Raw genomic sequence first — 23,464 nt, forward strand, 5'->3', positions numbered from 1 at the left:
GGGTCATGTGAGACTGTTTTAAGTGAAGGGGAAGCGGACTGAATCACGTGAAAGAGGCAGCTGGTGAGCTAAGTACTTGGTCACGTGGGAAACAGACCTTTCTGTTTCCGCTTCCGGTTAGCGAGGGACGCCGCCGGCTTCGGCTGTCGGTACGTTAGGCGCTGAGATGGAGCCGGCGGGTTCTGCGGCCGCGAGTCGGAGCCCCGCGCGGAAGCGTGTCCGGGCGCAGAAGAAGCGGCGGACGGGAGACCCCGGCGATGGGGGCGAGGAGGCCCGACGCGCCCGGCACCTGGGGGTGCTGGCCAGGAAGCCGGTGATGGAGCGGTGCCTGGAGGAGCTGGTGTTCGGCGGCAGCCAGGACGCCGAGGAGGAGGAGCGGTTGCGGGGTCTGGGCAAGCAGGTGAGGCGAGGGGGAGGCGAGGTAGGTGCCCGTCCCTTCCCGTCAGGGAGGGCTAGGGTGACCAGATGTCCCGATTTTATAGGGACAGTCCCGATATTTGGGGCTTTGTCTTATATAGGCGCCTATCACCCCCCACCCCCGTCCCGATTTTTCACACTTGCTGTCTGGTCACCCTAGAGGCGCTTGGGGGAAGAGGCGCTTGGAAAAGGGGTCGGGGGCTGATTTGCGGCGGCGGAAGCAACTACACTCTTCGTATCCCTGTTGCCTGCCCGCCCGCCCAGCCCTCCGAGACCTGGCGCCCGCGTCCCGGCCCCTGCTGCGATGGGGCCTGAAGCGCCTCTCGCCGGCTGTTTGCCTTGCAAGGCTGGCACAGCACAGCGCGACTAGAATGGGATAGGGAGCTGTCTAAAGCTCTTTAAATTTATATATGATTTTTATTCCTGTGAAGCTTTAAGTATAATGTAAAATTGCTTGAGATTGCGCAGTGGTTCTCAGACTTGTACTGGTGACTCCTTTCACATAGGAAGCCTCTGAGTGTGACCCCCCCCTCCAATAAATTAAAAATCCCTTTTTATATATTTAGCACCATTATAAATGCTGGAGGCAGAGCGGGGTTGGGTGGAGGCTGACAGCTCACGACCCCCCCTATAATAACCTCATGACCCCCTGAGGGGTCCCGATCCCTAGTTTGACTGCCCCTGTTGTAGTGGCTATTGTTACAGGCACTTGAGTGTAGTGAAGTGGGTTTAGAGGCAGAAACAATTCCCAGATCTAGTGGGGAGTTACCCTTTATTCCCATGGTGCACAGGGCATTAAGAATAAAAGAAATATAGGAATACAGCTGAAAATTACTGAAAAGCTTGTTTAAAGGTGCATCTTATACTTCTGGAACCTGTGGATTTAGGCTAGTCTGTCAGTAGCAAAAGCATTCTTTTAATGTGTATTTTCTAGAATAAGTTAAACTGTTCTCTAAACTTTCACCTTTTATGAGAAATAGTGGGGAATGGACTGTGGGAGGGGAGGTAGGTGTCCCTCCCGTTCCCATCAGGGATGGCACTTGGGGGAGTTGCATCCGAAGAAGTGGGCTGTAGTCCACGAAAGCTTATGCTCTAATAAATATGTTAGTCTCTAAGGTGCCACAAGTACTCCTGTTCTTCTTTTGCGGATACAGACTAACACGGCTGCTACTCTGAAACTTGGGGGAGGTGATAGATAAATATCAGGAGGAGAGGGGGGCTGGTTTGTGGTGGAGGAAGGAACTACACTCTCCGTATCCGCCTTGGCTGCCCACCCAGCCTTCCAACACTGGGAGAGTGGTGGTTTTACTGTTTTGTTCTTGATTTTTCTCCCCATGCGGAGAAATGTCTTAAAACTTCCACTGTTCAAAGTTGTAAAATTGTTATATTTGACCAATATTTTGACCCAATTATATGGATTTTTTTTAAGCTTGATGTAGTCACGGGAAATCTTCTAAAAGAGGACTCCAGTGACTCAGAAGTGGAGAACGAAGCAAAAGATAATTTCCCTCCATCTAAAAAACCAGCATGGGTGGATGATGAAGACGAAGCCGAGGAAATGTGAGTTAAGCTCCTAATGTTGTAATGATGGAAATGGGAAAATAGAGAGATTGATTTTAAGACTTGGAATAAATACCAAGTCTGCTATTTTAAGTGGCTGCTTCTTGAAGACTTAAAGAAAATAAGGACTGTTAATACACTTTCTGCAACACTTTAACATTGAGAATATGATTTTGTTTCCTAGAATTGACATGACCCACCGTTATCGGAAAGACATGATGAAAAGTGATGCAGAGAAGAAGCTTTCCAAAGAAAAAGTTCAAAGGAGGCTTCAAGAACAGTAACAATTGTTAATTGATTATGTTAACGTAAATTTGCTGCTAATTTTAGTAACATGAGATTAGATATGTTGTGGTCAAGTGAGTTTCCCCCATTAGGAGCGTTTAAGATGCTCTTTTCGCCTTTTGACCAAGGAATTTAGGTGAATAACTTAAATTCCTTAAAGCTAATGTGCCCAACAGCATCAATCATGTTGTTAGGGCTTAACAAATAACCAGTATAATGTGGGGAAAAAACTACATTCTTAGCTTGCAATTGTGTTGCTTTTGTCCTTGGAGCAGACAGTCGTGTTTCTGCTTCCTTACCATTATTCAACATGGTAGAGCAGATAGTATACAAATTTAGGCTTCATAAAATCTGTCATATGTAACTAGATATGTTGCTTTGTCAATCAAATGCATCCAGCCCTAAAGGGGGAACATGTTAGCTGTCTTTATGTGCAACAGAACAATTGAGAATAAGAAAGAAAGACTAATACATCAATTCACATTGTAGTTTATTAAACAATGCAATTTTTCCTGCCTAAAGACTTGAATTGTGAACCGAACAGAAGTATTATGCAACTAGCATAATATTTGTGCCCTTATTATTGCAAATTTGTTACCTTACATTTAAGGACCCTTTGTATGCCTGTGAACTTAGCTATGTAGGCAAGTCTGTGTATAAATTGAATTTTACATAAATGGCTAAGTATTTTACTCAGGTTTAAAATCATCACTGCACTACTCAAGCATTTGAAAACCTAACTTCTCATGCAATTAACAAAACTAGATTTCCCTCACTTTGAGGGAGAGAACATTTTAAATATGTATATGTCATATGGTTTAGATTGTTTACAGATTTTATGTACTGAATTCAGTTAATGGAAGCTGGAGTAGAAAAGATCTGTTAAAGACAGCAAAGGAAGATTCTGGCTGCTGTATCGGAGTGAGGTGATGTGATTGTTGGGAGGGTGTTTTAATGGCTTCCCTATTACTGTGGGGAAAATTGCTGAAAAATAATTTTTTGGCAGTATGATGGTCATTAAGAAAGAATGGGAATATGAAAGTTCTCTTTTCTTTTAGATTTCAGCGAGCTATGGGAGGAGTGCCTTTCTGGGCCCAGAAAGACGAGAAGAAAGCCAGAAAAAGTGCAAATGATGGTAAATATATTTAAATATTTTAGAAAAGTATTTAGTTCTTCCAACATGTTCCCTTATTTTGTGTGACCTCTGAGAGATTCATTCGTTGCCTGGCATTTTTCCTATTCTAATTAGAAAACACTGACTGTATACTGGATACCTATTGCTTTGTGCTTTTGCTTATGGTTTTGACTTGCAGCTGCGGAGGACACACAAAATAATGTTAAAGAACATGTATGTGGGGATGCAGGAACAAATTGTACATTCAATAAGCCGTTTTAAATCCGTTTTAATTAGATGACAGTGACGAAGATGATGAGTTGCTCCGCAAGACGGGCAATTTTGTGTCTCCGTCCGAGACTTTACCAAGAGGCATTTTACAGGTAAAAACTGCCCTCTCATTTCCTTCAGAGTGTTTAAATATAGTTACTGTTGATCTGTGTATACATATTTTATAACACAAGAAGTACCATTCTGCTGCTTGGGCAGCAGTTTTTGCCAGTGGTTCTGTGGATGGCTTACTGCAGGGTTTCCCAAACTCTCTTGAAAGCTGAAATCCTTCCACTCCAAGAAAATGAAGCCAGTTAGTCAGGGTTGTAAGTCTGTCATGTGGTGTTCAAGGCCTACTCATCTCAATTCTTACATCTGTACCCCCTGACTAGTCCTCAGTACTCTTCTCTTCCCTCCCACTACCTTGGGAGACACTGGTATAGGTCTTCATAATATCTCCCCTCCTTTCTTACATGCTTTGAGCAGTAGAGTAGCCTAAAGTCAACGTTAATTATTACTGGCATCTGATTTTTTTTTTTATGCATTGAAATAAATGAGGCAGTCCACACCTCAGATGTTGTTTCAGGTTCTCTGCAAGCTCTACAGTCAGTACTCTTGTTTCACACTTTGAAGGTTTTCTTTATAATTGTAATAACTAGAAACTTATTTTTTCATTGAAATTGAGCTGCCGCAGAAGAATTCAGAGAGATTTCTGTACCCCCAGCTGGTCCTCTGAGGCCCCCTGTGTGGTCCACTCCATGTTGGGAAACACCCTCTTATTGAAACAAGTAGTCTGCTTCAGGTTATTATATTGTTCCAGATTAGCTGACTGCCAATTTTTAAATTGTAGAAATTGGGTAAACTCTTTCCTGATTATTATTTAAAAAAAAAAAGAGTGCTGCATTTTGCTATTATATTAATATAAGAACTCCCCTCTACCACTGAGGCTATTGTTCACTGTTGTTGCTGTGCTACATTTAAGACATTCCTTTGTTTCTCTCAAAAGTTGAGGTGGAGGAAATGCAAAATTAGACTTAAAATGGAAGGTCAGCTGAAACCTTATTTACAGCTACTCGATAGTGTGCTTTGGATGACACTCTTTAATGTACAGAGATATGAAAACTAACTTCAGAAAACCTTTATTCTAATGTGTGAACTAGGTGATATTCTACAGTTATGCAGAATGTTTGCAAGGTTAACCCGAGGTCCCTCCTGCACTTCTGTGCTCTACAAGATCAATGAAGCTGAAATCCCATTAAGCCCTGTTTCCATGAGTGGACTGCGGGAGGGACATGCAGTTGGATAGGGAACTGATGCCTGCGTTTCAACCACATTGGTCTGGTCTTTTTCTAGATGAAAAATTGCTTGGACGCTAATAATGAACGTCCTTCTGATGCCAAACTGAGAACAGTGCAGTTCCATCCTTCTGCACAAGTAGTTATGACTGCTGGACTAGATCAGTCTATATCACTGTTTCAGGTGAGCAGCTTGTGTTCAATTTATAAAATGTGAAATGAACAATGAGGTTGTGGATCACTGTTAATGTGCTTCTAAAGTGTTGGCATAACTTATTTTATATTTAATATAGCCAAAAATAGCTTTAGATAGGATTGTTGCTGGGATCACCTCTCCATATGTCACTATAGGAATTATGGTTGGCTGAGTTGCTTGGCTGGAGCTGGGGTGGAATATTCTTAATTGAGGGCCTCTATCTGGAAACTGTTCTCACCTGTGATCTATTGTACTTTGGCCACATCTGAAATATGTGACATTTGTTTTCATCAGGCTGCTTAATTTGAAGGTTTCTTTGGGATTGAATGGAGCGCTCTATTTTTTTTAAGCTGGTATTGACTACACACTCTTGATTCTTGTGCTTGCATACAGAAATATATCTGAAAGGCACATTACAAATGAATGTATGAGGAACAAAAACAACCTTTTTTTTCTGTTTTCTTGAAGGTGGATGGTAAAACTAATCCAAAGATACAGAGCATACATCTGGAAAGCTTTCCGGTCTATAAGGCTCATTTCAGTGCTGATGGAGAACAAGTTATAGCTACTGGTACACGCAGCAAACTGTTCTATGTGTATGACATGATGAGTGGAAATATTATTCCTGTAAACCAAATAAGAGGTGAGGTTTTATTGCGATGTTCAATGCTTTTTAAGGCCTACAATTATAAACCTTTTGAAAGAAAAAGTAAAATGCTTAATGGCACCAATCCAGATTTACTATAGATCTCGGTCACTTCTGAATGTAGTATATAGTAAGTATGTACACATGTTGCAGTACTCTTAAAAATCTAATTGACACTCTCTGATACGTCAATATTCTCAGGTAACTCTCTGACAGAATCTTATTTTTAAGACTGAACTCTTTTAGAGAATATTCTGTTAAAATAAAACTTGAACACAAATCTCTCTAGTCTCTAAAATAACCCAGTCTGAACTCTTACAAGGTTAGCTATCAACTGTGTCATGCTTAGGCCAGATACAATATGAAACTTGTCAAAATATTTAAAGCTTCTCTGCCAGCCAGATGTTATTACTTGAAGAGACAGCTCATCCATATAAGAAAAGAGTGTTAAACCTGTGCTTTTATGAGATACAGATTCACTGTGAGAAGTCTGTATCTTTTTCCTTCTAGTAATGTGATCATTACGCTTGTGTTGAAATTTCTGGGTCCCCCATGAACAGAAAACTTTCAAAATCTATATTTAGCAAATGTCTTGAAGTAATGTTGCATTGCATGTATTTTATAGCATTAACTCTGACATAAAACATAAATATTAGTGGTCTGAGTGATTCCACACCAGTTTATTGTACTCTGGTTTTCATTCTAGCAAAGTTGTAATCCACATTACCTCATGTTAAATTCTGCACTCAGGTGGTGAGGAAAACATGTTCATTGGGGACAATTAAGTCTACTGCTTGATTCAGCTAGGTCTGAACAGTCACAATAACTGTCTATATTTCCTTTTCCTCCCCCCAAATCAAATGTATGATACACAAAGTGGTGAACTCATTGGTGTAAATTACAGTTCTGAAAGTTTTTTTTTTACTTTTTTTTTTTTTTTTTCCTTCCAAGGAATGCGAGAGAAATTTATCAGAAAGTTTGAAGTATCTCCAGATGGAGCATTCCTGCTGCTTACTGGGACCTCAGGTTATCTTCATTTGTTGACAATGAAGGTAGCTGTCTTGTTTGTCATTAATAGTGGCTCTCAACCCTCGGGGTATGCTGTCACAGAATCAAAGAGTTGTGGTTACCCAGTTCACATTAAGTGGGCATGGTGGGGGGAGCAAGGAGTTGTCCGCTACAGAAAAGGCCGAGAACAGCTAGTCTAAAACATCTCTAGCTCTTTGGAAACCATTGACTCTTGCATCTGCTGAATTTGAAAATACTTCTGTACTTTAAATGAAGTGGCTTTATCATGACACACACTAAATAAGGTGTACTATTTTTATGATGATACAACCCTTTTTTTTTTTTTTTTTTTTTAAAGCAACAGTTCTACGTGGCAGAGTTCGTTTTATTTTTTCTTAAAACAATTTTGTTCATGGTTGGTAGTGGGACTGGATAACACATGACACTGGTGATGGATATGGAATTTTTCAGCTCTGTTTTGAAGTTCCATCCATCTGGTAGTGATAGACTGATTTGCAATTGCTTAGTGGAAAACAAGCCCCAAAAATCGCTACCCCAATGGCCCTAATTAGCACTACTTTTGGCGGAGGGACCTAAAAGTGAGCACATAATGAAGACTGAACTATACTGTCGATTGCAGTATAACCTGTACTATGAGGCACATTAATGGGGCTATGGATAAACTTGCACTGCTGTTTCGCTCTGTAGATTTCTAGAAGTTTTCATTCTCAGGCCAGCTCTTTCATTCACATTAAAAACACCAATGCACTCTTTTTGGGGAGAAGCACAAAAAATACCCACCTAAAACCTTGTAAATAACAATATATTGGTGTCAGAAAAATGGGAGTGTGGATGAGCTATTTCAGTAGCTCATGGATTTTAATGTCTTACTGTTGTGTTCATAATTGTCCTGATACATTTTCACTTAGTGAAGTGAAAATGTATCTTGCATAGACTACTACATATTAAACTACAGACTTCATGCTGTATTTGGAGCCAGCCAAAAACACATAAAGGAGATGAAATACCCTGTCAAAAATGAGGGTGAAAAAATGAGTAGGCCGGACATAGGTTTGAATACTTAATATAAGTTAATGTATTCATGTCTTAAGAAATATTAATACTTTTTCTTTATGGTATCACAAAACTGAAGAAAAGAGATTGTCCTTTTCCTTTTTATAGGTATCCTCCCTGCCCTTGAATATCTGACAGTCCTTTTTCAAGAGTGATTACTTTGCCCTTTTGTGGGAGCAAGTTTTGGGAGAGAGAGAGCAGCAGAAAACAATTGTCTTGAACTTATCTAAAAGCATTTAAAGTTACCCGTTTCAGGAGGGAATGTTTTCTAGTGGATTGGAAGCTACCTTTTAAAATAAACTTCCGTCTAATTCACAATATGCAGTAGACCCAGTTGTACTCCCCAGTTGACTACTTACAGTTTTGTTGTATTCTTCTATAATTGTATGTAGTGCATTATAATGGGAATCAGAAAAGGTCCTAAATATTATGCATATATTGCCTGTGAGGAAAAGATTTAGAGCGAGATTTGCCTAAAAGAAAATCTGGAATCCTTGGTTAGATGCGATAGCATAAAATAAACTACTCTTATTAACATTCCCTGTGACCCTGATGGGCAACTGTTTCTGTGCAGAGGGACCCTTGTGCCTGCAAAGAGCAAGAGCAGGATTGGAGCCTTAATTTGTAAAACTGAAGTCCTGCTAGATGCAGCAGGAATCAGATATTCCTTGATATACTTATTCTGATAATTAAATATTAGGGTTGGTAGGTGGGAGTTCAGGCAATAAAACAGGGATGTATCTGACTTCCACAAGTGACAAAGATCTGATTTCTCTTGGTCTCCTGAATAATTGTTTTAATAAATGTTACTCTTTGTTCTCCTAGACAAAGGAGCTGATTGGCAGTATGAAAATAAATGGAAAGGCTGTTGCATCAGCATTCTCTCCAGATAGCAGCAAAATTTACACAAATTCTAGTAAGTCATTTGAGTTTCCTTAAAGAACATTAATTTCAGATTTATGGATTTTATTTGTAGTTGATTAGGCTATTAAAGAATGGTATTTGGAAATGATACCCTTAAACTTCAGACTCCACGTACCTCCCAAGTATGTATATAAACCCTAATTTACTTTCGGGCATATACTGTCATCTGCTACTGGTGTCCAGACAAGATTAAGGGATTGTTGGATACAGGGTAAAATAGCAAGAAGGGAAATAAAAGGAAGTTTGTTTGATGTGAGCAGAATAGAAGGATGACAAGGATTATATCTAGAATGTTTGACTGACAGTTGTGTATTGCTTATAGTTTATTGAAACTAGATTTTTCATATCCTGTTGAAGTTGTTTTAAAAAATTCATTATAGGTGAATGCTTATATCATACTCTATAATATTTAATGGAAATGCTTTAGTGGCCTGAATTGACACACTTGCTAATACAGTTTTGACCACCATGAAACTTTTTTGCTATTCCGAATGTAGAAGTTTATGGCACATAAGAGGGGGAGAGAGATACTACTGAAATTTACAATATTCAACGATGTTTTCAATGTTCTTTACTCTTTTTGAAATGAACTCTCTAACAAGAAGATGGTATATTCAACACACTCTCCTCTCCTGCTTTGAATCAAATAGCTGCTCATTATTTCTGGTTTAGGATTTATATCTTCCCTCTTTACTTATCTGCTGCCTGATGTTATGCTGATGTTGGCTGTGTGGATTAGAACACAAAACCAAGTGCACTGTACACTACAGATGGAAGACTGAATTCTGGTCAAGACACTGACATTCCTCAATTGTGGACAAACTGAGAGAAGCTGAAAGCAAGGTGGCACTAATAAGCAAAAATGGTGGTTCCTTGATGACTGATGATCAACTTTGTAGCTCTTTGTAGGAAAAAACACAAATTTTAGCGTTGTTGGATGTTAACTTACACATCCTAACTGTAGCAAAGAATTCTGCGCAAAGTGATCTTTTAGTATTTCTGAGCAACAGGCTGCACAGCATCTCAGGAAACTTGACCTTTATTGCCTCACTGTCATATTGGTTATGGTGCTGGATCAAAGACATATTTGAAGTATGAAAATCTCTTGGGCTCAGATCTGTCCCTGAAAATATTCCCTCCAAGTGTCTTTCCAGAGTTCAATTCTGGACATGTTTATCCTGACTATACTATGGACCTCTGTCCGCTACTGCATAAATGCCCTTAACATGCAGTCTCCTAAAAGGGAGGAATAGGCTTTGAATTGCCTTCAGACCAGGGATTGGGGTAATTGGAACTCATAAATTGTTTTATTATACTGAAAAAAAATAAGTCTTTCTGTGCTGGTATGGCATGTTGGAGAAGCATCTGCCTATCCTTGCTTTTTGTACTCTTATCCCTTCAAGCTGGTCTTGCCTTTCCCTCAGAAGGAGGATTTCTGTTAGACTTAAGTTTATTCAGGCCACTGATGATGGGCGGTGGCAGGGTCTCCTGCTGTGTTTTGGGTGGAGAAGACAGACTCACATGGTTTAATGTTTTGGGAACTTGAATTTAATATTAGGTAAATCTAGTTCATACCAAATGGGAACCATAGTGGCCTGTAATTCTGGCTAGATACTGTTTTACTGGTGTCTATGTAGAATCATGCCGCCTTTTGTACAAAAAGTAGTGTCAATAGAAGTGAATTGCCATATTAGGCTAATTTAGTTTTACGTGTTAACTCCTTTATCTTTAACCTAAGAATGTACAAACAATTGATTTGCAAGTATGAAATTTGAAAGTCAGCCCCAGTTTGTTTGTTTTTTTTCCCAGGGGGGGGTGAGTGGGTGTGTCTGTGTGGTTTGTTTGTTTGTTTGTTTGTTTTTTACCAAGCCTTTTCCTACTATTCTGACAAACTTGGAGACCATAGATATATCTGGACATGCATGGTTCAGATTTCTCTAAAGTAGATCTTAAAAGTAAATTTTGATCTTGCCCAATTTTTTCCATAGTTATTTAATTGCTACTAGGTTTTATACACTAGAATACATTAACATTTATTTTTCTTCTGCTCATAATTAGATGAGGGTGAAGTTTTCATTTGGGATGTGAAGAGTAGGCGCTGTCTAAACAGGTTCACTGATGAAGGATGTTTGCGTGGAACATGTCTTGCTGTATCAAAAAATGGCCAGTACGTGGCATGTGGGTAAGTGATAATAAACTAAGCATTTTAAAGTTTTTGAATGTCCTGTTTTTTTCCCTCTGTCATCTTGGTACTTTTGGTACCACAGGTTCACAATGTGGTAAGTAAAAGAGTAGGAGGTAAGACTAGATTTAGACTGTGTACACTGCAGACCCTGCTGTAAGGTCTCCCGTGTAGCCACTCTATGCTTGCAGGAGAGAGCGCTCCTGCTGGCATAATTAAACCACCCTAATGAGCGGCGATAACTATGTCGGCAGGAGAGCATCTCTTGCCAACATAGCACTATCCATATTGGTGTTCTTGTCTGTGAAACTTTTGTCAGTCAGGGGTGTGTGTTGTTGGTCAGGGGTGTGGGGGAAAAAAAAAAAAAAAGTTTTACTGACAAAAGGGCCAGGGTAGACATAGCCTGAGTTTATTAGGTGGAGAGCTGCATGGACTTAGTTCTTTCTCATGAAGACCTAACCATTGTGTTCCATAGGTATCCATAGTACGTAATATTACCAAATCTCTCAATTTTTCCTTCCATTCAAGTCAGGTAGCTGTAGGTGAATTGTGATCTGTTAACAAAGATTCTAGTATAGGGATTTTTTTCTAAATGCCAGGAACATTTGACTCTTTTTCCTGCATATGTTTATAGTGCAGCCACTGTTAACGTGGTCTAACTACAGAACTGTTAAAATGCAAACTGGATTTCTGTGACCACTTCATGTTAATAAATGTCAGCTCAAGTGTTGTTGTTTTTGTTCTTTTCCCCTCCTCAATCTCTTCCCAGTTCTTTCCTTTCTCTAATAGTTAATTCCTTGTTTGGACTCGTGTTTTTTTTTTTTTTTTTTTTTTTTTTAAATATAGCACTGATTTGTAAGGAGACACAATTTGAAAACTGCACTAATAGCAAATACTCAATTTTTAAGATAATTCAGTTAAAAAAAGCTGATGGAAAAATGTTTGCTTGCTTGGTGCATTTGCTGGCACTTCTTGTGCAGTCAGTTTCACTGCTTCCCTGATCAGTCTACCCTGGCTTTAAAAAGATCCTTAAGTAAAATTTCAACAGGGGAGCAAAAAAAAATTATAAAATCTATTTAAAGGAATATGAAAAAGACATACATTTAAAGCCTGGTACATCAAACTGGAATCTTATTGAAATAATGATTTCAAAGTTTAAAGGTGTTTTTTTTTTTTTTTGTTTTGTTTTGTTTTTATAAAAATGTTCCTGTATTCTCTTAATCCCCAACCCAGCAACTAGGGTCTTTCTTTGTGGCTGAGAACTTACTTTTTGTTGGTTTTTAAAGAAATTGAAAGTTTCTGGCTCCCTATATTTAGTAAAGTGAAAATACTCTGCATCTTGTCTGTGCATAAGTTTCTGAAACTACAAATTATTCAATTTGTCTCCTTTTTATATACCATTTGAAATACTGAGTTTTTTAATGGATGTAATTTGGGTTTTAATCATTTGTTCCTTACTATGTCCATTTTAGGTGGAGTGCACTCTTTAACACAACTTCTATAAGGTTTTTCTTGCATCTTTTTATAACTGTTCAGAGGACTTAATTCTTCTAAGACCAGACAGAATCCAAAAATGGAATTTGTTTTGTCTTTTTAATTGATGTAACCTTCAGACTATTTATGGCTTTGTTACATACAGCTGCAGTGTTAAAGACTCAGGATTAGTAGTGCATTTGAGCAAACATAATATTTGGCACTTACTAAAGCATCTGGAGTAGGATATGATTCTTTACCTAAAACCATTTTAAACCAGTTTATACTGTAGAAGTAATTACCAATTGATATTATTTGACCCTGGTTTGCTTCATCTTGAAGAGGCTCAGTGATAAGATTATTTCAGTAAATGTAGGTTGAACAAAGTGACTTTTTTCATGAGGTGGAAATCTATAGATGGGTTTCAGTAGCTGGAATACTGGTAACAGTTTTGTATTATGTATGGAACTATTGTGGGTTAGATCTGAATACAGTATTCACAGAAAGGGACCATTAGAATTGCAGGGTTCAAAGAAAACTAGATAAGTTCATGGAGGATAGGTCCATCAATGGCTATTAGCCAGGACGGGAACGGATGGTGTCCCTAGCCTCTGTTTACCAGAAGCTGAGAATGGCAAGAGGATGGATGACTTGATGATTACCTGTTCTGTTGATTCTCTTTGAAGCACCTGGTATTGGCCACTTTCGGAAAACCGAGGACTTCGCTAGATGGACCTTTGGTCTGACTCAGTATGGTCATTCTTATTTAAGGGTACATTTTACTTCTCCAGTTGTGATCTAAACCTCAACATACATCCTTTAAATGAGTAACTAGAAAATAATTTTTAATTTGTCAGTTGTATGACACATCTTTGGTAGCCTGCTCTAGATGAGACTTTCTGAACAGAATAAGTGTCCAGAATTGTGACATGTAAAGTGAGTAACCATTTGGAAACTAGTAGTTCAGAATGTTTAGTTATTTAATATAGCCTTGAATTTAGAATATTTCAGCTTTACTGGTATTACTTCTTGGTTACAATACTTAGCCTTTTTATAAAAGATATTACACACGGTGTGCAGCGTCTTAACCAGGCCAGAAGGGACCATTATCATCATGTAGTCTGACCTCAGAACCTGGAATTGAACTAGGGACCTCCAGAGCTGAAAGCATTAGTCTTTTCAGCTTGAACTAAGGACCCAGGCTCACATTTGAGAGTTAATGGTTTGTTTAGCTATTACTGTGGATATTAGTAAATATTCAGTTAGGGGGGGAAAATGGCTTAGGTTTACTTGAATGGTTTATGTAGATATGAAACTGCTTCTGATATAATCTCTAAAATTGTCACAAACTGAGAAAATGTTTCTTTTCCACGTGGTCTTTTTGAAGAGACTCTCAATTGTTTTCCTCTCTAGCTCCTGTTCGGGAGTTGTGAACGTGTATACCCACGATGTTTGCCTCCGAGAAACCAATCCTAAACCTGTTAAAGCCATAATGAACTTGGTTACAGCTGCTACATCTTTGACCTTCAATCCCACCACAGAAATTTTGGCCGTGGCCTCCAGTGCAGCAGATGATGCAGTCAAGCTGGTAAGTCAAGCCTTCATCCTTTTCAGTAAAGGTTTGCTGTGATGCAAATACCCAAATTGAACAGGATAATGACATAGGGAGGTGATTTTATTGTTAACGGCGGTATACACCTGTGCCGGCCTCAGTCTGCTATCTGATACTAGGCCTGTGGAACAAACACCCTAAACTTTTCATTTTTCTTTGTACTGTTGTTGTGCCATGGGGCCCTAACCCCAGTTTCCTTTGCACTGTGCAAATACATAACTTAAAGATGGTCTCTGCCTTGAAGAGCCTTACCTAACCTTGATATCTGGTTCACTCCAGTGCCTTCTGGAAACCCTTTTTCTTCCCACTTTGATCTGCTCTACTTGGTTGATGATCTGAACACTAAGGGTAACAGTCTACTAAGTACATAGTAGTAGTTATTTAGACTTTGTTGTTGGCCTTTTAATGCAGCCTTTAGTTGTAGCAGTCTCTCTGGATTTTTTTCTCTAGCTCTTTGAGGATTTTGGTTCTTCCTTTGTCCTCTTTCTCTCTAGCCAGTAATAGAGCTGTCCATTGGTAAACTGGATTAAAAATTACTTTTAAAAATAGGATTTCCCCACACTCAGAAAAAATAAAATGGAATTAAATTAAGCAGTATCCAGTGGTTAAGTGGAAGATATAGTAACACACCCCTACATATAGTCTTCATGTTCTTGTATTTACTCACCAGCTGGGAAGGTTGAACTGAATTCTTGAGAACTTAGTGCAGCTCCTGACTGGCATGGAGATAAGGCTGGTAAAGCAAAGCTCAACTACCTTCCTTTCTCCATGCTGCTATTATCTGTTTTAGGCAAATAGGGTGGTACTATTGTACATTTTCTTAACTGTAGTAGTTTGAGAGGCTATTGAAATTAGTGTACACTCAAAATATTGAAAGATGTAGTTTGGTCTATTGGTTTTGGTTCTGCATATCAGAGATCCTCAACAGTAAATCTGAGGCAAGATTACATGATTTGTATTCATTAGATTAGTGCTGTGGTAGTAGTCAAATCACATTAATGCTTAATGATGCTAAACCTGTGATTTCTAATGAAAAGAAACCAGACAGTGTCATTAGAATGCTTGACTGGAAGAAAATTAGAGGTGAGCTGACTGGTTTCAGTGTATAAAATGACTTAACAGAACAGTTTTATCACATCACAAAGCTATGAAAGATAAACCCAAGATAATGACAAGCACTACACTGAGAGAACAAGCAGTATAATTTAAATACATGCATCTTGCAATGTTGAGGGGAAAATACTGCTGAAATATTGGTCCATTAAATCTATGAAGAAGTAGCTTATTAGGGATAAGTGAACACCTAAAGTATCTTTTAATCTGTTTCAAATACAGGACACTTGCTGTTGTGACAAGATGATACCTTGAATTAGTACCTGAGCTGTCACTAGACTAGATATTTAATCCTCAAAACAAGGAGAAGCTTCTGAAGTCGAGACAAATTGAAAATATGAACTCCGATTGGGTGGGGTAAAAAGTGGGAGAAGATCTTCAGAAATTGATGCTAATGCTTTGTTAACCAGGCTTTGTTTGGTACAATAGGCCTTAAAGATGGACAGAAAATAAGTACACAATATATTATTTCCTCTTTCTTTCCATTTTATAAAGAGCTCTTAAAGACTTCAGCTGAGGCTCCTTACTTTGAGGCATTCCTGAGGCATGCCTGTCCTTATTTTGGTACCAGACCACCTTGCCACAGACTACATCCACAGAAAGGGCTATTTTTCTATGGTTATGCAAGTGCTGGTGGGTCACCAGGGATGCTTCACCGATGTGTTGACTAGTCAGGAAGGGTGCATGATACTCGCTTCTTTAAGAACACAGGACTATTCAGAAAGGTACAAGTAGGGGCTTCCTTTCCTGACTGGCTGATTCAGGGGTGCTGGAACAGTTTGTACAGTGGGGGTGCTGAGAGCCATTGAACCAAACTGTAAACACTGTATGTTGTAGAAACCTCTTTAAGCCAGGGGGTGCACCTGTACCCCTAGTTCCAGCACCTGTGGGCAGATTACCTTTGGCAATGTTGAAATGCCAGTAGTGATCATAGTGGACCCAGTCTACCCCTTGTATTCCTGGCTCATTAAGCTGTATACTGGCCACCTCAACAGCACCAAGGAAAGATTCAACTTCCACCTCAGCAGGTGCAGAATGACGATTGAATGTACTTTTGGTAGATTGAAGAGGCACTGGCATTTGTTCACTCACAAGATTGAATCTCTGAGAAAATATCCCAATGTTTATAACTGCTTGATGTGTCCTTCATGATACCTGTGAAGCAGAGGCGTGGAGTGAGAGGGGAAATTGCTGCTGGTTGCTGCCAGGTTAAGTAACCATCCTGCGTAGACTCAAGTAGATGTCTGATTAAATTTGAAGCCTTTCGTTCAGTTACTGGAAGGCAGTCAGAAGGATCACTTTTTTTTCTTCCTAATCCACAGCCTTGGCGTTGATGTTGGATCTCCGTTAAGAGGCTTGGGAAAGGTTAGATTAAGTCCTCAAATGACTGACTCTATAGTGGCTCATCGATTTCTCAAGCTACAGCAGAATGAAATTGAGCTAATTTCTTGTTTGTTTTACTGCTGCCTCCTTGTTCCCATCAGCCAGCAGACTTGGGAGGACAATAGTATAGAATATCACTTAAGCTTCAAAATGTGATTCTCTCTGTGTTTCTTCCTGAGCATACAGGCTAGAAATGTAACTTCAATAATAAAAGCACAGGTTCTGTACAGGCTGATGGCACTTGCTAAGTAATACTTCCTATGGATTTTTTCCAGCCCTATTGTGTACTTTTTAGTATTAATTGTTACTGTTCAGTAACACTAATCTGGCTTTCATTTCAACAGTGTTAAGGTTTCAACATTCAGCTTTTGTCAAAGAAATAAGTCTATATGAAACTCTTTAAAGAGCTACTTAAGGTTGAGTCAATTAAATATTGATGCTTTATTACGGGCTTTAAATGTACCTTAAGTGTTATGTTGTTTACATGTTGTTGTAACATGAATAATGTTAAATTAGTTACTATTAACAAACTCTAGAGTCTTCTCCAAAATATTAGTCCTTAGTCCTGGTGCTAGGAATCATTTTAAAGTAACGATTATTCATTTTTCTCAAAATAAACTCAACGTGCAATAAAAGGATGATGTCCTGGAAATTTAATGCTGGTATTAAAATGAAACATACTCCTGTGAAAATAGTGGTTTAAAGTGGATACATTGAGGCGTCCTGTTAACTTCTTAAATTGTTTTCTAATTTTATTTTTATTTTTTTTGAAACTGCATGGATTGTGGAAACTTACAATAGTTAACGATATACTTCTCTTAATAGGTACACATTCCTTCACTTACTGTATTCTCAAACTTCCCAGTGTTCAGAAGAAAGCTCATTTGTCTTGCTCAGTCTATGGATTTTTCTCCCAGAAGTGGTTTTTTTTCCATAGGAAACAACAAAGGCAAAGCTTTGTTGTATAGGTATGTATTAAATTAGCTTCCTTGACTTTTTTTGTTTAAGGAGGGGAATAAATGGCTGCAGAGACTGGTATGGTAAGGATAGTCTTTGTTCTCTAGGGCACTAGCTCAAATTGGAGACTCAAGTTAATTAGCTTTTATGCAATGTATGACGTATATACAGTGCTTGACAAAACAAAGAGCAAATCTTGTGGTCATTTCAATAGAATATGAAATGGCTTATAGTCCACCTATTAGTCAAATGTCCATAGCAAAAAGCAAAGTCATAGTTGTTTCAGTAGAGGCCAAGGACTGAACAAGGCAGTTTGAATTGCTCTAACCTTTATTTGAGGCACAAGTTTAAAAACTCCTCTCTATTTAAAGCTTACTAACTAGAGATTAACTTTTTTTTTTTTTTTTGCAGTCTCACTGTTGTAAATCTTACCCTCATAACTGCCCCCAACACAACACTTGTCAACCTGTGTCAAGTCTAATTTACATAGTGAGATTTTTAATGTGTGCATCTTGTCACTTCCTCCTTTAATATGAATTTGGGAACAGCATATCTGTGTTGATTCTTCATGTGCATCTCTTCCCTGAGCTGTTAACATTTGAAAAATATACTTTGTACCGTCCTGCAAACTAACCTGATATATGATATAACAAGGGTCTCTATTAATATATATTGTAGGGGGAAATGTTTGGGATTATACATGAGACTACCTAGTGTTTCCAGACACGGTAGTAACGAGAGTTGTCTGCCTCCTACAATAACACTTGTAAGCTTGTTTGGTTTAAGTGCTTAACTTTTTTTGTTTCAGGTTGAAACATTATTCGGATTTCTAAGAGAGACAGTATGAGGAAAGCTACTTCGAATCACAAAAGTGTAAGTAATTTTGGGTCAGCTGTCAATAGCATAATTCTGGGGAAACATAAGTTTCAATCTCGCTCCTTTTCCCTTGATTAAAACTTCACCTTGGTGTGTTGGGGGGAAATTTTGGGAGGTATTTCATATTTCTGTGTAATACAAGTCACCATGATGTGTGTGTACTTGAGGGCAGGATTTAATGATGGTTCGAGGAACAAACTGCTCCGATCTCTGCTGCTCTGCCAATGGATCTCTAGTCAACATACTACCTCATCAGTCATTAATTTCTTGTCACCTTTCTTACAAATAAGACCCTGCTCTAATGTAGTAAATAGTCTGGCCTCAATATTATCAAACAATAGAATAGTTACACTGCAGGCTTCAGTGCAGGGAGAGACAAATCGGTTTACAGTTGGCATATATTGATTTAGCTTGATTTGATAACTGACTGATTTAGGTGTGTCCAAAAAAAGGTTGAATTTAGACAGTCTGTGTGGTATTTATGCCATTCAACCTGTTTATATAAAAGATGTACAATACAGTCTCATCACATTTTGTTACACATCAGCTGGGTGGCTTCCACCAGTAACCCAGTACTATAGATCACTGAACCCAAATGCCTGGAACAGTGTAAACTGGGAACAATGGCACAGACTTCATTTGTAAACGTCAAACCAATATTCACTTTCTGTGGTGTCTAACGTTTTGCAGATACTAATGTATTCCTCTGTACTGTTCTCTCCCCAGATGCTGTAATCTTCAGTTACAAGTATGCTGATTTCAAAAAAACACAAACTGCTGATTTTTAAAATACTTTTGTATTTTTTTATGAACATTCATAAGTTCCGATGTTGTGCTTGTTTGGTGGCTTTTGTGAGTATTGTGTTGCTTAATAAAAGCACCTGATAACATGTTTCCGGACAAGTCTTTCAACTTTTTTTGTAAATTGGTGTTCTTGGAAGCAAGTAGGATTTGAATGGCTGGTGTGCTAATCCCGTCGTGTGATCTATCCCTCTTCAGCAAACACTTTAATTCTTTTTTTTTAGTTATTCTAGGAGTATCAAGTATTGCAGTGCCAGAGATGAGCTCGACACATTGAATTTTAGCCAGCTTGGTATATTAAGCATTTAAGAGATTTTTTTCCAGGCCATTGGAACCTAATTTGGCCTTACGGTCCTAAAAATACATCTTATGAAAAACTAATTGTACATCTGAATTTTATCTTTTTTTAATTCTTGGCAGAAACCACTGGCTAATCATAACATACTTTCCTGAGGTACCACCTATCAGTTTGTTGACTCTTAAACTTTCGAACTATGAAATTTTTCAGACGCGAGTCAACCAGCAGGGATAATGTATAGATGCTGATGCTTCATCACTGGAGGCCAAATATACAGCATCTCTAATTTCACTCCTTACCTGGTCTGAACTGGTTTCCTAGCTCCTTCCCTAGAGTCATAAACTGAAGGATAAAGGTGAACAGAAGTCTTTTACTGCATAATTGTAGTGATTTGGGATCACTAAGTATTAGCTAACAATTTTTTTTAAAGTGGATCAAGGAGGTCTTTTAAATACAATTGTCCACTTTACAGAAGGAAAAATTAACACCTAACCTCTTTTGAGTCAGTGCACATTAGAGATCAAGGACTCTACTTTACTTGGGTAACAAATCAGTTAGCCATAGAATAGCTCAAGTAATTGGTAACTATGGAATCACTGTTAAGCCTCCAGTGAAGGTGGAAGTACAAAAGAAGGTATTGAGTTCATTTTGAGCATTTTCATCCCTGAAGTAGGGGGAAAATGCAGATTTCAAGTCTTAATGCTCTCAACATCTTTTGAAGCTATAGCTATCAACCTTTCCTGTAAGCTATGGGAGGAAATGCTAGTGTGCTTCATAGCCTATTCCATGGTGTTGTAGCCATGTTGGTCCCAGGATGTTAGAGACTAGGTGGGTGAGGTAATATCTTTTATTGAACCAACTTCTGTTATCTCTCTGTCACCAACAGAAGTTGCTTCATATATACATATTTAAGGGATTTTTTTAAACATCTCACTGTTGCTCTCAAACCTACCTCTTAGTGGTTTTGTCTAAAACCCTATGACTGCACAAACCCAACAGTGATGGAAGAATGAGTTTGCTATCGATGTGTAAAATCAAGAATATCTGAAACATGTTTAATCTCTTATCAGTTTGACATTTGCAATAAATGTAAATTAAAACTGGTACATTTAATTCTTCCTGTGGGACTGAAATATGCACTTAAATAAAATAAGATGTCTGCTCAGGGATTATTCTTCCTGTGGCTTTGAAGAAATCTAGCTAAATCTTCCCTGACTGAAATTTTACTGAATCTTTCAAAGTCAGTGTCACTGAGGTAGATTTCTCTAATTATTCACTAGAGGGCAGTATTGTATCACACAGAGCAATGCAGGTCCAAGTAAATGTGAGCTCATATTTCAAGCTTGTTCTGTGACAGTGCCTGCATTCAGTACCAAAAAAGATAATATTAAGCAGCTCATTTGCATTCATCCAAGTATTACAACTGTAGGAAAGTTAAGTGTTAAAATGCACACAAATATGAGAAATTGTTTTCAGAGGATGGGAGGCCTAAGCACTGGTAGGAATGAAACACTACTTCCAAGAAGGGCATAATGATTGGAGAAATTTAGTGGTGTGGGTCTTTTTGGTTGAAGAATGAAGCAACTTTATAAATGCTTTGCTTTTAGATTGAGGTCTATAAAATCATGACTGCTGTGGAGGAAGTAGATAAGGAAGTGTTGTTTACTACTCATAACACACTAAGGGTCACCAAATGAAATTAGTAGGCAGCTGGTTTAAAACAAATAAAAGAAAGTATTTCTTCACACAATGCACAGTCAAACTGTGGAACTCCTTACTAGAAGATGTGAAGGCCAAAGCAATAACAGGGTTCAAATAAGAACTAGATAAATTCATGGAGGATAGGTCCATCAATGGCTATTAGCCAGGATGGGCAGGAATGGTGTCCCTAGCCTCTGTTTGCCAGAAATGGAATGAGCGACAGGGGATGGATCACTTGATGATTACTTGTTCTGTTCATTCCCTGTGGGGCACCTGGCACTGGCTATTGTTGGAAGACGGGATACTGGGCTAGATGGACCTTTGGTCTGACCTAGTAGGGCCAGTCTTAAGTTCTTAATGTTTAATCCTGGTAAGTAAGTTTCTCCACATAGCTACCCTTGCTTTGCAGATGGCAAAATCTTAGTGATTCAAAGTCACATAGCAAGTCAGTTTAGCTGATCTGGGGTTGAAATGGGAGCTCCTGGGTCCCAGTATGATTTAGTTTACTAGACCACATTGCTTCTGACAGAGATGTTCTGTCTTCCCCTAATGTCCTAATCTGAGATGGGGGTAGTTAGTCAAATTAAGAACAAAACATTAAATGTAAACATTTTCTAGTAAGCTACACATTAAAGTAAAAATAATTGAAGTGCAAAAGTTACAAATTTTTAGTTTTAAATTGTGTTGGGGAAAATATATGTAAACTGTTTTAAGAGCTGCCCCCGGTTATAAGCAAGAATAATTTTTGCAAAATAAAATGCAAAGGCCAAACTCTATAAATGGATAATGTGGGGTGGTGCCTGAGCCTGAACTGCATACCAAGAGATGTCTACCAAACTATATTTCTTATAAATGATTCACAAACCAATGTATCCAAATATATATTGAAAAGCAGTAGCCATAATATTCTAAAGTTTACGTAAACAGTCCTCTTAGGGTAATTGTTGCACAGGGCTCCTTTTGAAGTTTAGAGGAGTCAGATGCAAAAAAGTCAATAGCAGGACTGTGACCTATTGTTCATTAAATGGAAGCTAAGTCTGACTGTGATGGGATAGGTGGTTTTGCATTGTAGATGAGAATTGTCCATTTCAGCTAAAGTAATCACTACAGTGGCTTATTGGTATTGACTCAAAGGTGTAGCCAGTTGTTAGAATACACTTGTCATTCATTGGTTACAATGTTCAAGATTCCAAATAACCAAATTTAGCCCAATTTATTGTATAAAGGCAAAATAGTACTGTACAAAAAGGAGAGCTGTAGTCTCCTTCCAGGAAGCAATTCTTATCTTGGAGCGTGTTTTCCTTATTCAGAAGATGTGCTTCAAAGACGCACACTTGAGCTAGTGCATTTATAGGATGATTTTACAAGATACAAAATGCCTTGCACGTTATGTGAAGTTTACCCGCTAGTTTGGTGCCAGCTTTGTCCCTGGTACCTCCCTGTATTTTCCCATATTTCATACTACATGCTAAGTGTTGTTCGGCCATGAAAGTACTCCTTAACTGTTCTTAGTGAAAAGTAGTCATGCATCTTTCTGTTGACAAGTTTCCTATTTTCTAATGCCAAAGCTGACTCCAGCTTTGCAGGGTTGTGAGATTCTTTACGGGTTGAACCAAAGTGGGGTAAGAGCATAATACCTTCAGTTAACAACTTCCTAGCACCTATATATGTATTATATGCATGGTATATTAATACAATACATATATTGGCTAACACTGGAGAAAAGTTGGTGTGAGAGCAAGGAGGAGAATTTTCCACATCGGAATAACCTTTAAGCCCCAAAAGGTAGCTTCCAGGAAGCGCATGTCATTATTTTGACAAACAATACATTACAGTAAAACTACTAAAAATAACTAGAGCTGTCAAGTGATTAAAAAAATGAATTGCATAAAAAAATTGTGATTAATGGCTCTGTTAAACCATAATAGAATACCATTTAAATATTTTTGGATGTATCTACATTTTCAAATATATTTCAATTATAGCAGAATACAAAGTGTACAGTCTCTTTATATTTACTTTTGATTACAAATATTTGTACTGTAAACGAACAAGAGTATTTTTCAATTCACCTAATAAAAGTACTGTAGTGCAATCTCGATCATAAAAGTTGAACTTACAAATGTAGAATTGTGTTTCAAAAAAAAACATTTAAAAAAAATGTAAAATTTTAGAGCCTACAGGTCTACTCAGTCCTACTTCTTGTTCAGCCAATCACTCAGACAAACAAGTTTGTTTACATTTGCAGGAGATAATGCTGCCCGCTTCTTGTTCACAAT

At 38.3% G+C, this 23,464-nt stretch overlaps 1 protein-coding gene across 2 annotated transcripts; it reads left to right on the forward strand.

The window, feature by feature from the left end:
* Positions 1–9: 9 nt before the first annotated feature.
* Positions 10–19,279, forward strand: UTP18 (UTP18 small subunit processome component). Of its 2 annotated transcripts, XM_005305735.5 has the most exons (14): positions 10–400; positions 1,847–1,977; positions 2,162–2,257; positions 3,321–3,397; positions 3,674–3,759; positions 5,000–5,125; positions 5,606–5,780; positions 6,735–6,835; positions 8,691–8,781; positions 10,848–10,971; positions 13,858–14,032; positions 17,378–17,520; positions 18,318–18,382; positions 19,112–19,279. In XM_005305735.5, exons 1-13 carry the CDS (start codon positions 167–169, stop codon positions 18,340–18,342), a joined length of 1,584 nt encoding a protein of 527 aa, XP_005305792.2. In that variant the 5' UTR covers positions 10–166; the 3' UTR covers positions 18,343–18,382; positions 19,112–19,279. The 2 variants fall into 2 exon arrangements, with proteins under 2 accessions (XP_005305792.2, XP_042696987.2); XM_042841053.2 differs by lacking the exon at positions 17,378–17,520 and having other exon boundaries at positions 41–400.
* Positions 19,280–23,464: the final 4,185 nt, after the last annotated feature.

The sequence above is a fragment of the Chrysemys picta genome, chromosome 12 (assembly GCF_011386835.1).
Source record: "Chrysemys picta bellii isolate R12L10 chromosome 12, ASM1138683v2, whole genome shotgun sequence".
NCBI lineage: Eukaryota > Metazoa > Chordata > Testudines > Emydidae > Chrysemys > Chrysemys picta.

Coding starts and splice junctions, on each gene's coding strand:
- UTP18 (XM_005305735.5), top strand. CDS start 167: ATGGAGCCGGCGGGTTCTGCGGCCGCGAGTCGGAGCCCCGCGCGGAAG. Junction 5,126..5,605: donor AGTCTATATCACTGTTTCAG/GTGAGCAGCTTG, acceptor GTTTTCTTGAAG/GTGGATGGTAAAACTAATCC. Junction 17,521..18,317: donor GGCAAAGCTTTGTTGTATAG/GTATGTATTAAA, acceptor TTTTTGTTTCAG/GTTGAAACATTATTCGGATT.